This window comes from Callospermophilus lateralis, chromosome 8 (assembly GCF_048772815.1).
Source record: "Callospermophilus lateralis isolate mCalLat2 chromosome 8, mCalLat2.hap1, whole genome shotgun sequence".
Classification (NCBI taxonomy): domain Eukaryota; kingdom Metazoa; phylum Chordata; class Mammalia; order Rodentia; family Sciuridae; genus Callospermophilus; species Callospermophilus lateralis.
The window spans coordinates 66,541,500-66,555,817 of record NC_135312.1 but is presented as its reverse complement, the minus strand read 5'-3'; the positions used below and the strand labels follow the sequence as shown (position 1 = coordinate 66,555,817).

The window sequence follows — 14,318 nt, the reverse complement described above, 5'->3', positions numbered from 1 at the left end:
TTCTAGTCTAAATAAACTTAGAATAAAATTAAAAACAATTTTTCTTTATCCTTCCCTCTTCCCTATTGAATTCTTAAATGCTCAATTACTCCAGTTTGCAGGAAACAATGATGTTAGTGATGGCCACAAGTCAAAAGTGAACCAAAGAATAGAATGAATAAATGGAGTTGTCATGAATTCATATATACCCTTAGTTTGCTCAGACAAGAATAGACTCTAGCCAACCACCAAAAGGCTGTAAGGTAATCATTTGCTTACCCTCCATGATGGTCAAAGGATCTTCCACCTTGGGGCGCAGGATATTAGGACCAAAGACAGTTGCCAAGTTCTGCACACTCATTTTGTTAACTCCTGAATAGGACTGCACTTCGTCCAAGAACCTAGCGGTTGTAAGAATATGGTTGAAACACAACAGGAATATATTTTTCAGTGAAATAAATTGGATCATTGGGAAACATGAATTGAACTGTGCTCAAAGATGATTACTGAAACAAAACCATTTAGAAATTCAAACATCTTTCACTTCAATGTAGAAAAATTATACTGCAAATTATGAAGGCTGAAACTAGAAGGATCATATCCTGGATTGATTTGCTCTGTCAATTAAAGGAGCAAGTGTGTTTGGACAATGCTAGTATGAACTTGAGAGTCATGGACATGCATTCCTTTTTGCTATAGTTCGAATAATTGTCCCCAAAAGGCTTATGTGTTAAAGGTTTGAGGCACTCTTGGGATGTGATGGGACCTTTAGAAGCCTGGTGGGAGGATTTTCCATAATTGGGGGCATGCCCTTGAGATATCGGGTACCTTGTCTCTTCCTGTCTCTCTCTTTCACACCTCTATCCTAAAGTGAATGGTGTTGCCCTGTACTTCCTTGATCTATATCTTGATATAATACCTTTCCTCAAATCAACAGGGTCAATTAATTATAGATTAAAACCTCTGAAACTATGAGCCAAAATAAACCTTTCTTCTTTTCAAGTTCATTATCTCAGGGATTTTGTTGTGATAATGGAAAACTGACTAACATCCCTTCTAATTTCTTAATAAAGTATTAAGTATACATACATATTCAGTAAGAAAAGAAGTGTATATAGGATCATCTGGTAAAATTCCTAACTTTTAAACAGGAGGCATCTGCCTTCTTTGTGGAGGAATTTGTGATGTTCAATTTTATAGTCTGTTAAAAAAAATAAGATCAAATATTGTGGAAAATAAAACATCAGTTCAACTGATATGAAAAACTGCAAGAACAAATTGCTTCAATTTATTAGGTTCTCAAGAATAAAAGGCATGAAATAGCCCTTTTCCCAGAAGGTTTTAGTAGAAGAGATTGCTTTTGTGATCTTTAAACCCCTTTTCATTCCTTAACTCCTCTTCATTTCTACCAGTGCTTTTATTTCATGGCTTGCTAATTGTCTTAATGTGATTAAAAAGGAAATGATGAAAAATAAAAACAGCATATTCATCTAGCACAATTATATGTCAGTCATGGCGTTAACTTATGGAGTTCTTAAAGTATCCCCCATTAGGTGGGTACTATTATTATCTCCATTTTACAGATGAGAGACTTCAGGTAGCAAAGAGGTTGAAAATCTTCTTTAAGGACAGAGTTAGATGGTGACAGAGCTGAGACACAGGAATCTGTGCTCTTAACTATTATACCATGACTTTTTAAAGGTACCTATTTCTAAATTTTCCTGATACACAGCCTAAACCACAGTAAAGCTGAGGCAAAAAAGTCAAACCATTGTTTCTTATTTGAGATGAAATCTTAAAAGTCTGTTTAACTGCTTCAATAAAAGTCAAGTGCTTCTATTGTGGAGATAAAAAACTTGCCTTCTCATCCCCTCTTACTTAAAGAGAACGTGACCTCTTTCTCATCTACTTTAATAACCTGAATTAGTTCAAAATTTTAGGAGGGAAGTCTCATATGTTAATAAGCATACGATGCCAGTGAAATTGCATCTTGCCTTTTCATATTCTGAAACCTAAGGTCCTACTTTCTTCTAAACATAAAAATCACTAGAAAAAGTTATGGTGGGAGGTTTTAGAAATCTACTCAGTTGCATTGACAATGAACTGCACAGTTTCTGGCATGGATCTTAAACTACATTGCTCCTAGTCAGCTGTGTGGGCTGTCTTCATCACCACCATCTCTATTAAGACCTTGAAACTCAGAAAGGATGAGAACACTGCATAAAGACATAGGGGTAGTCACTGATGGGACCTGCATTCCCACACAGATCCACCTCAGGCCAGGGTCCCTGCTCCTTTTCCTACAATGCCATTCCCTACATGGCAAAAACAACTTGGATGGAAGTTCAAAGCAACGTTTATCTTTAGTATGTGGAGGCAAGAGAGATTTCTAAAGCATCAAATTACAAAAGTAAGCAACTGCAGTGCTCAGAGAAACTTTGGAGGTAGCCTTATCAAACCTTCTAATTTTCCAGAGATTAACATAGGAGCTTAGAGCAGTTAAGGGGTTTTATTCATTGTCGAGTATAATTATGAACAGGCTAAATATAGTCTTATTTTGTTTAGTTTTGTCTTTATGAGGCTTCTTACCTGCAAATATACTTGAGAAGGTTGTAATTCACCACTGGCAAACTCTTCACCTGCTTTGCTAGTTCCTTAACACCCTGAGTACAAAGAAGAAGAGAATTAATGTCATCTATGAATTGGTCTTGTTATTAAAGTAAGTAGAAAATAGTCAAACTGTTTTTTATTTGAGCTTCACATATTGTCAGTGAAAAAGTCTGTCCTGAAGATGTTCCACTGTTATGGGGGAATATTTTAGAAATATTTTCAGAAATGTATATGTATTTAAAATATTTCCCATAACTGCAGTCAACATAGTACAATAATGTGCCAATCAATCATGACTACATATAGGAAGGTGGTCCAAAAGATTACACCATCCATCTAATGATGGTAAGGACATCTTAGTTTGTATATGTACATGTTAATATATTTACACAATGATGAGACATATTAAAGATGTTTCTCAGAACACATCCCCACTGTTATGTATTATTTGTAGAGAAACAGACTTAAGTGAAGCTCTTTTAACATTTTTAACAGTTGTTCACAATGACTGAAAAGGGATGACAGACTCATTAACTGAAAACAAAAAATAGCTTTGATGTAGTGAAGGTCTGTCCCATTTTCACCATGCCTACTGACTATTCAATCTCTCTGGATTGGTCATGCCTACAGTATATCATCAGTTGCGACACAAAGGAAAGCCTAATCTTCCTGGAAAGTTCACAAGGGATTAATTTCTTCTGTTCTTCTCATGTAGAACTTCCTCTAAAATGTAAATGGCCCTAGAAAAGCCAATTGATAATGCAGTCTGATTTCTTCTTCCTGTAAAGGGTCAGTTAGTAAGTATTTTAGGCTTTACAGGACACATGGTCTCTGTTATAACTACCTGAGTATTAGGTTGTTATACAAAAACAGCCACAGTTGATATTATGAAACAACAACAAAAAATAAAATTGCATTTGTAAAAAAGGGCAGCAGTTTTTGACAATTATGGCATGAGAGTTCAATGGAAGAAAGAAGAGTCTTCAAAAAAATGGTGCTGAGACTATTGAATATCCACATGCAGAAGAATAAAGTTGGCTCCTATCCCTGATCATAACATGAGCTCAAAATGGAACAAAGATCTCAGGGTAAGGGTTGAAGTTACAAAATTCTTAGAAGACCATAGAGGAGTAAATATGACTTTTTCTTAAACACAGGCTTCTTAGACATGACACAAAAAGCACAAATGACCAAATAAAAATAAATAAAATACATGAAATACTTCATCAAGATGAAAAAGGTTTTGTGTTTTAAAGGACATCATCAGGAAAATGAAGAGATAATAATTTAAATGGGAGAAATATTAGCAAATCATATATCTGATAAGGAACATTATTTAACTATATAAATTCTTACAACTCAATTATAAGACAAATACAGTTGGTCCTCCATATTCATGGATTCAACCAACTGCAGATTAAAAATGTTAGGAAAAAACTGTATCTGTACTGAACAGTACTGACATTTTTCTTGTCACTGTTCCCTAAACAACACAGAATAACAACTATTAACACAGCATTTACTTTGTACTATGTACTACAAATAATTTAGAGATGATTTAAACTATACAGGAAGCTATGCCTAGGTTATATGCAAAAACTACACCATTTTATGTAAAGGACTTGAACATTCATGGATTTAGGTATCTGCAAGGAGCCCTGGAATTAATCACCTGAGAGACTGGGATGGTTGTAATGCAATTAAAAATAGGAAACTAATCTGAATAGATATTTTTCCAAAGAAAGTATATAAATAGCCAATAAACACCATGAAAAAATATTTAACATCATCAGCCATCAGGAAAATGCCATTCAAACCTCAATGATACACTCCTGACACGTATTAGAATGTCTGTGGCCAAAAAGGCAGATAACAGTAAGTGATGGCAGAGATGTAAAGAGATTGGAATCTGCACACATGCCTGATGGGAATTAAAAATGGCACAATCTTTTTGAAAAAAAAAATAGAGCTACATATGGACAAGCAATTCTATCTTTGAGTGAAATGAAAACATATTTCCATGCAAACCTTGGCACATAAATGTTCATAGCAGCATTATTGTTAATAGTCAAATAATGGAAATTTAAAAACTGATGAATGAATAAAAAATAGAATACTGTTTGGAAATTTAAAAAATGAAATACTGATAGATGGTACAATGTGAATGAACTTTGAAAAAGATGAAAAAGCCTAGTCACAGAAAACAACATATTGAATGATCCTGTTTATATAAAATGTCCAGCACAGGCATACCCGTAGGGGAAGAGATTAGATTAGTATTTGCCAAGAGCTGGGGAAAGGGGAATTTACAGAGGCTCTGAGATTTGTTTTAGGGTAATAGAAATTTTGTAAATATTCTAAAATTGAATTTTTGGTGCTGGTTGCACAACTCTGAGAATATATAAGTACTGAATTATAAAGTTTAAACCGTTGATCTTACAGTACATAATTACATCTCAATAAAGCTATTTTTAACAAAAATAGGCAGGAGGTAGGATTTGGTTTATAGGCCATTATTTGAGATCCTTTGGAGGTACTCAAAAAAGGAGATTATGAAACAAGGTGCCCATGTTCTTCTTGGAAGATGTGACCTAATGTAGCATCACAAATCAAACCTTTAGGGGAGCCAAGTGCCATAAAGCACTGATTTCATTCATTCAGCCACATTCTTCTTTCTGATTAGACAGGGAATAGAAATGGGACTTGAATTGTGCATAGAAGGTCTAAATGTGTGTGATGTAGAGAATAGGGGGAAATGTCCAAGAATAGGACAAGAGGAAAATTGCAAATTAAATAGTAAAAACACAGACAAAACCTGCAAACCAAAGCTTATGTAGAAACAAATGCATCAACTTACTGCTTCCTCTTCCTTGCTGAGAAGCTTGGCACATGACAAGAAATCTTCATACTTAGCGTATGGAATAACTGGTTCTGGAAGTTCTCGAAGATACAATTTAAGGAGTGAGGCCACCGTGTGCACATCCGTGTTGCTATGGAGACAGAAGTTGAAAGGTATTTTAGGGGGTAACTTTACATCATTTAGTTGATTATTATTATTATTATTATGAGTGTGAAATATATGCCAAGGAGTCCCAATTCTATCTAAGTTTGCAACTGAATTAGTCAATCCAGTTTCCAGGGAGCACACACTTTTGTAATGTCTGTTTGACATTTCCCACCGTGGGTGGGAAAAAGAGAGTGACAAGACACTTTCAAACTCCTTCACGTGGTGTGAAAACAGTTGAAAGTTCAAGCATTTTCCCTAGGTGTATATTTTTTTATTTGTTCTTTTTAGATACACATATCAGTAGAGTGAATTTCAGCATATTATACCAATATAGAGTATAACTTATTCTAATTAGGATCTCATTCTTGCAGTTGTACATGATGTGGAGTTTCACTCATTGTGTATTCATATATGAACGTGGGAAAGTTATATCTGATTCATATGTGTATATTGGATGGCAAGAAAAAGTGTTAGCTTTGGAAAACTATTAGAATATATCAGACCACAAAATATAATACACTTTACAACAAATACCAAATTTATGTTTGTGTATGTTTGTATTCTGTGTCAGAATTCATTACTTCTGAATCCTGACTTCATCTCTCAAAATGTTGAACTCATTTGAGGGAGACACTGATGATTGGTTCCAGATACTTGAAGCTTAGTATGACACACTTTTTAAGCACAACTCATTATGAAGATGTTGGCTCTCAGCATAATTGCTTGTCTACTATTCTAAAAGAGTTGGGAATTCTTAGATCCCTCTAGAAAGAGAAAGGAAATCACCTGAAAGTAAACAATTACAATTTTAACATATTCTTTACATAACTCATATAATTTATATTTATCCCCTGCAGAACACCAGAGTGACAGGATAATTTACTGAATGTGAATGCATATTTTCTTCTCTGTATTCCCCTTCCATGTTAATCCATGAAGATGGATAACAGGAAAGAGGGTAACCGAACTTTTTTTGAGTGGGAGTTACTTATTTGGGGGGAGAAAAAGCTGGTTGAATACTTAAGTGAGGCAGGAAATGTGGTAGTGAGTAAATCAGGGGATTCTGTAAGAAGTAAAAGCTTACACCATACTCCCAGCTTCAGGAGTGGGTAAGACCCTGGAAGGCTCTGCCTTTAGAATAGAAGCTGGGATGCAGGCACTAGGGAGTACTCTCTTGTCCCAGTGGTGATGCCATATGTATGTGAGCTAGGACAATGTGCCTCTCAGTTCTCAATTTTGAACTCATGGATTGATTTCATCAAGTATTTACTGCATATCTATTCTGTGTTGGACACTATAGAAAACACAGTGGCTAGGATCTCAGGAATTAACAAATAAAGGTATTTTTCAAGCCTGCTTATAATTTATAATTTAGGGGGGTCAGCAAATATTAAGCCAATGATAATATACTATGTAATTATAGAGTTGTAGTGGGTGGTAAGAAGGAAAACTATAGGATGTTGTTTAATAACAAGAGGGGACTAACCAGGCAGAGGGTGGGCTTCTCTGAGGAAATGAGGGTTGGACTAAGATTGGAAGGGTGTAGTAGAGTGAACTGAGAGCAGAAGTGCATTACTGTTTAAAGCAAGGAAGGGAAACAATTTGAAGAGGGAGGCTGCCTTGTGCCCTTAAAGACCTGGTAAAAGACTGGGAAATTCAGAGCCTCCAATGGGGGTGGATATGGTTAGAGTGGCGGGGAACAGCTTCATGAGCCACAGAGCTTTACCTACCTGGGGACAAGCACTGAGGTTTTTTGTGTGGATGTTAGAGTCTGTCAGAATAAGCATACCAGGAGTGATTTTGAAGGTATTAAAATGATGATTTGATCTAATGGGGCATGTTACATTAACTTTATTTTTCTAACAAATAAGCATATTTTTAAAAAATTCTCAATGGTTAGGCAATATCAATAAAGAGGTCCTCTTAAAGACTTGTGAATAAAAATCACATCTCAAGGACCTCTTGAAATCAGGCTTATTAATTTCCAAAAATAATTTCTAATTTTTTTGTAAAAAGATGGACCTATAATAGTTTCAGTTGTAAGACAAAAGAATTCATATGTGTTGTTGTTTATTGGTAAAGCTGTCCATTTCACGAATATCCAAACCTTCTATGTCTCTGTTCCTATATAGTAAAGTGCTTGGCTTGAGAGAGCGGTCACCAGGAGTAACAAAATCGCAGCCTGAGGCAGGAGAGGCAGTGAAATCAAATGTTCCAATAAACTACTTCCACTTTTTGACTTTACTCTAATTCAACCTACTGTCATGACTGGGTGGGGTCTATTTTGCCTCTAGAATCAATGACAAAATGTTGCTAAAGTTATAAGTATGGAGAGAGAAAAATATAAAATCAAAATACAAAATAAGTACATATATATTTCAATATGTAGAGTGTGTTATATATAATTTATATTTCTATATAAACACTATGTTAAATATTTATGAGTAAATGCAATAAAGAAAGAAGATAATAAAGAAAAAAAGGAACATATTTAACAACAAATCTGTTTTAGAATTTCTTTGACGATTTATTCATTCCAATCACTTTCCTGGAACACACTGTTTTTATGTTAACGTCCTGAATTCCTTTATTATTTTGCTTCTGAAGAAGGGAAACATTTTGGTGTTGAGAACATTCGAACACTAGGTGGCAAGCTTGCAAAGTTAGACTGTGAGGCCCAGAGAAAATTGTGAAGGATGGAAGGCAGCAGAATCATTCTTCCTCTACCAGCAACGTTCTTAACACCAAAGCTGCAGTGATGTTCCAAGAATTAAAACATTGGAGCTATGAATCAAAGTAAGAGAGATGGAGTGGGATGATTATTTTATTCCTTGCCTGAAATAATCCTTTGCCTTAGCTTTTTAGTATTATAGTATATATGGCCACAGGTCATTACACCGAAATGAAAATGACATAGAAAAAATAAAGAATGATTGTATCTATTTTCTGTCTTCTTTTTTCCCCCCAATTAATGAAGGCTATTCAAGTGTTGTTTAAAGACTTAAAATTTTATGACTCTTTTGGGGGACTTCATTAAACCTAGTTCTTTGTAGAAATAGAGACTTCTGCATTTTTTTCAGCTTTCTCATTTTGGCTTTGTACTTTCCTACTGAATGGAAGGAAACAATTACTTTTGGATGGACTCCAACATGCTTTGCCTCTTCTGATTCATGTCCTCTGGCTCACGTTGGGTCACTCTGCTCTGGCTGCTAATAGGCTACCTAGAGCAATGGGAGACTGGGGTTTCTCTGAAAAAATCTCTTTGTAGGTTTACTCTATGAGATGACATTCTTCCACATCTAACTCTCCAGCCTGATATCTCTGACTAAAAATCCACTACTTTGATTCATTGATATTTACTTTACTACATACAACTAATTAACTAGATACCAATGTTTTGTGTTAATAGCCTAATGCACCTTCAATGACATGTTATTTTGCCTCAGAGATATTTATCTAGTCTTTGCCAAAGTGAAGTGAAGTGACTAATTGTGACAAAAGTCTATGTACAATGGAGAATAAAAATTGTTACCTGGTTAACAACAACAACACCTCTCCACACTCCAGGCCCTCTCTGTGATCCAACCAGTAGATTCTGTAATTAATCCCATTTGAGGCACTTAAACAGGACATCACACAGATAGGTTCCTTTGGTAGGACTTCAAAACTACTTGGTAATGCAAAATCACTACATAGACTCAAGATTCTTTCACTCACCTGGTAACAGAATTTGCTCAGAAGTTAGGAAAAATAATCATACACTTCATATCCAGTGATAGAAAAGAGAAAGAGAGAGAAGAGAGACGGCCTCTAAAATGCTCGTTAAAGAAGCTACCAGACGAGGAGGAGCTCTGTAACATATGCTTACTTGATCAATGCATGGGAATTGTTTACCCCTCATACTGTACTTGGACTTCGCTTTTGAAAACTGTTTCCTTGTGTTCACTACTGTTTTCAACCTTGAAGACCTCCGTGAAGCTTCCTATGATTGATCTAATTTTGTTTTCTCATGAGTCATCTTTTGATCCTTCTGGAATCTGTCATTTATTCACTACAGAGTTCCTGAACACCTATGGGGAGCACTGCCTCAGGATACCTGGAGGTGAAATAGATGAACAACAGAGACCTTTTTTTCCTCCCTTGAGCTTAGCTTATATCTCTACCTGGTCCCTGTCAACACATTTCCTTACCAAGCTCAATTTTTCAACTTCATAACACTCTCTGTGTAGTCTAACTTTTAATGCCCTGCCAGATATGTGATCTTAAGAATATTCTCTGCACTTCCTGGAAACTCATTGCACTGTTTATAAATCTATGCACAATAGGCTTTTACTAATCTGAATGGGAATAAAAGATCTGAAAACAATCTCTCCTTGCTCATCCTGGAACCCAACTCTTCCTTCCCTAATAAATATACTTATACACACTAATAAATCCAAATGCCACCATAATTACAAGTATAAAACCACATAGACAAAACCTTGTAACACTTAAGCTTCATAATTAGAAAAGGGAATTTTTCATTCTGGTTACCATGCACAGAACACAGTATAATCAATCCCTTGATTTAACTGAATAGAATGAATTTCCAATGCATTCACACAGGAAGTTATTAAAGATATTGTGGACTTATCGGCAACGAGCACAATAAGAGGACCTAAGAATTACCTTCAAATTAAGAAAATAATAATGTCATCTCTACCAGGCTCCAGGGAGAACATAAATTAGAATGAAGACATGCAACAGCACTGCCCGGATGAACTCTGCCCCAAAATGTCTTGCTTAAGCCACCCGCTCCACCACTGAGTTCACCAAAACACAGAAAAGCTAACCCAAAAGTTTAAGCAGCTCTAAACTAAACTAAACTAAATGCCATTTGGAAGAGTCTGCTTCTGTTCAAACTTATTTATTACTTATCTGTCAAAACTGGTACATTTTTTTTGGCAGTGAAACTTGCATCTGGTTCAAATGTCTCAATTTATTGAACACCTACATAAATGTCACCACTAAATTATGCACAAAATCAAAAGATTGTTTCACCTCCAGGCCAACTCCTGGAATACATTGAGTTTGTGCTCATTCCAATTCAATTCTCCTTGTTTAAAAGTGCTGATGGCAGAGAACTACACAGCTATCTTTTTGTAGACTGAATCATGTTTCTTCTACATCCAAACGTGGAAGCCCTAACCCCTAATGTAAAGACAGAGGCCTTTGGGGGGCAATTAGGTTCTGACAAGGTCATGAGAGTGGGGGTCCTTGACTGACAGAATTAGTCTCCTTATAAAAAGAGACACTATGAGTTTTCTTTCTCCCTATCCCTTCATGCCCACACTGTAGAAAAATCACATGAGGACCCAACAAGAAGGCATCCACCCGCAAGTCAATAAGAGAGCCTTCACCAGCCCCTAACCATAATGTAACCCCTATCTTGGTCTTAAACTTCCAGAAGTGTGAAAAAATAAATTTTTGTTTTTTAAGCCACCCAGTCTATGGTATTTTGTTATGGTAGTTAGGACTGAGTGATACAATCCATAAATCTGCATTTGGTGAGCTTTCCTAGAAAACTGTTCATAGCACTATTACAGTATTAAGTAATGAAATATTAGCAGAAAAACAAAAAACATGCTGTCAGTTAAATACAGATTAATGGAAACAATGCTGAATAGAGATATAGTGATTGTCAACCTTGGTTTGCACACTGGTATCATCTGGAAAGTATTTCAAAATATTGAGGACTGAGATAGCTAAAGCAAATCTGACTGATATAACCTGAACATGAGATTTTACTCTTGTATGCAACCAGAGTAAGAAACACTGATACAGAACAAGCATTTGGAGAAGAAAGCTTCTTCCAAGGAAAGGAGGGAGTTCAGTGGACAATGGCTAGCAGTTTAAATGTGGCCCCAGGATCCTTCCACAGGAGCTTTTTTGTCACATACTCGTCCCACAAAATTCCCTAATTCAAGAGGAAGTGGAAGTAACAATATTGGGAAAATGTTGTTCATGCTTAACAATAGTCACATTTGCTCTTTTCCTTCCCACTTCTAGAATTGTTTATGTGTATAGAATTATGCGGGTAGAAACTTCTTTCTCACAAAGCTAATCATGCAAAACAAACATTTTGACCCTGTGAGCATGAGCATGTGAACACACACACAAATAGAGCTCCCTTTATACAAACAAGATGATCAAAGTAACAAAATACATGAAAATATAGCCAGGTAATAGAGCCATAGAAAGAGATGATTGTGAGCAATTTGAGTTTGGTGCTTCTAAGTAATAGACTCCTCAAATAGAAAGTAACTATACTGGGTAACAAATCATAGATTTTGGTTTACTCCTGACTTCTAATACTTCTCATGGGCAAGTCTATTTCATTGCCTCTTTGATGTCTCTCTGGTCTTTCACCCCCACCTCCTTAGCTTCTAGCCACCATTTTGTAGCCATATTTCCCAAGCTCCTTTTCTGCTGGCCTCTAGGTGTTACTGTTTTCATGGACGTCCCCAGGATAAATCCATAAGTACAATTATCTACAATGATAACAGTGTACACCTCAATAGCAAACCTGGCTACTGCATGTTTAGATGTCCTAAACATTGACCTTCACATAAACAAAGCTGACCAGGAGCCACAATACTCCCTGTTATGGTTCGGATATGAAGTATCCCTCCCAAAGCTCCTGTGCTACTGCAGGAATTCTGAGGGGAAATGATTGGATTGTGAGAGTTATAACTTAATTAGCTCATCCTAGCTTGAATAGACAGACTGGGTGGCAACTGTAGGCAGGTGGAGCATAGCTAGATGAGATGGGTCACTGGAGTCTTGCTATGGAAAGGTGCATATTCCCTGTGGCCCCTTCCCTCAACTCTCCCTCTGCTTTTTGGCTGCCGTGAGGAGAGCAGCTTCCCTCTGTGACACTCTTTCCACCATGATGTGCTGCCTCAATTTGGACCCAATGCAATGGAGTCAGTCATCTGTGGACTGAGACCTTTGATACTGGGAGCCAAAAATATACTTTTTTTCTCTTCTGGGTTGTTCTTGTCAGGTGTTTTGGTCACAGTGATGCAAAGCTGACTAACATGCTCTGCTTGAAATAAAATGTTTCCTGCTTTAGCATTAATCTTCATATAAATAAGCAAGGTACATAAAAGTCAAACTAAATTTTCTTCTTGCAAAGACCCTTAATCTCAGGTCTAATGTGTACTTCTCAGCCTAAGATGTACATTGGAATCACTTGGGAATTAAAAAAAAAATCCTGATGACTAAAAAGTATTCTGACAAAATACATTATTAATCCATAACCTCTTTAGCAGTCTTACCAACACTGCTTAGGTTCAACTTTATATCACTCACCTTCACTAATAATACCACAGCACCTTCTTGCCACAAGCCTGCCCTCCTACCCCTAACTTTCCTAGCACACACATATAGGAGGTAGTCAACAGTAGCAACTAAATAACAAATTACAAGTAAAATGTCTTGCTGTGTAGCTTATGAATACCACAGCTGAATATAAATGGAAATTATTTAAGTGATATAGATAAATAACACAAAAATAAACACTTATTTTGTAGAGCACTTATCAGAGTTGTGAGTTTGAGTTAGTATGCTTGAAGGCATCGATTCATTTTCTAAGTAGCTATGTCCTAATTTGTCTAAGTAAATTGAAATTTAGCCTGAAGATTAAAAGTAAACTCTGACTTTTTCCACCATCTTCCCAGCTATTTCCATGGGAGAGGAAAGGCTAGCAAAATCAAGGAATTTATACAGTTTGAAGCAGAATATTCAGAAGTTTCCTGAAATCAATATTATATCATTATAACTCTATTAAGAACAGGCTACCTTGTACATACATATACACTTACTTACAATAACAATGACAAAACATAATTTAAATGTTAAATATTCCAAATGTAAGACCTAAGACTCCAAATTTACTAGAAGAAAATAAAGGGATAAACTTCAAGGCATTGGACAAGAAACAATTTTCTGGATAGGACCCTGAAAACAAAGGAAACAAAAGCAAAAAATGACAAATGGAATTATATCAAGCAAAAAAGCTTCTGCACAACAAAGGCAATAATCAATATGATGAAGAGACAACCTTCACCACAGAATGAGAGAAACTATATGTCAACTACTCATATGACAGAGGGTTAGTTATAAAGAACTCAAAAACCTTTATAATGACAACAAAAAATTGAGTAACTTAATTAAAAATGGGCCAATGAATGGACATTTCTCAAAAGAAGAAATACAAGTGTCCATCAATTATGTGAAATAATGCTCAATATCACTATCAGGGAAATTCAGATCAAAACTACAATGAGACATCATCTCATCCCTGCTAAAATGACTATTTAAAGAAACAGCAACAACAACAAATGCTGGTGAGAATGTGGAGGAAAAAGAACTCTAACGCACCTTGGTGGGAATGTAAATTAATACAATCATTGCAGAGAACATTATGGAGGTCCTTCAAAAAAACTAAAAATAGATCTCCCATATGACTCATCTATCCCACATCTGAGCACATACCTAAAGGAAATGAGATCAGTATACAAAGAGATACATGCATGTACATGTTTATCATGGCACTGTCCATTGTAGCTAATGTAAGTGATCAGCCTATGAGTCCATATACTATTGAGTGGATAAAGAAAATGTGGTATATATATACAATGGGATATTATTCAGTAAAAAAAAAAATGAAATTCCATCA

At 35.9% G+C, this 14,318-nt stretch overlaps 1 protein-coding gene across 2 annotated transcripts in view; it reads right to left on the bottom strand.

Annotated features, from left to right (window-relative positions):
• The window catches only part of Arhgap24 (Rho GTPase activating protein 24), a 462,423-nt gene that overhangs the window by 20,270 nt on the left and 427,835 nt on the right, over positions 1–14,318 (bottom strand). For both annotated transcript variants that reach the window (XM_076864253.2, XM_076864254.2), the window contains 3 exons: positions 5,447–5,579; positions 2,569–2,642; positions 259–380 (listed from right to left, as the gene is read on the bottom strand). In XM_076864253.2, the coding sequence (XP_076720368.1) occupies positions 259–380; positions 2,569–2,642; positions 5,447–5,579 (329 nt within the window). The remainder of the gene's footprint in view (positions 1–258; positions 381–2,568; positions 2,643–5,446; positions 5,580–14,318) is intronic.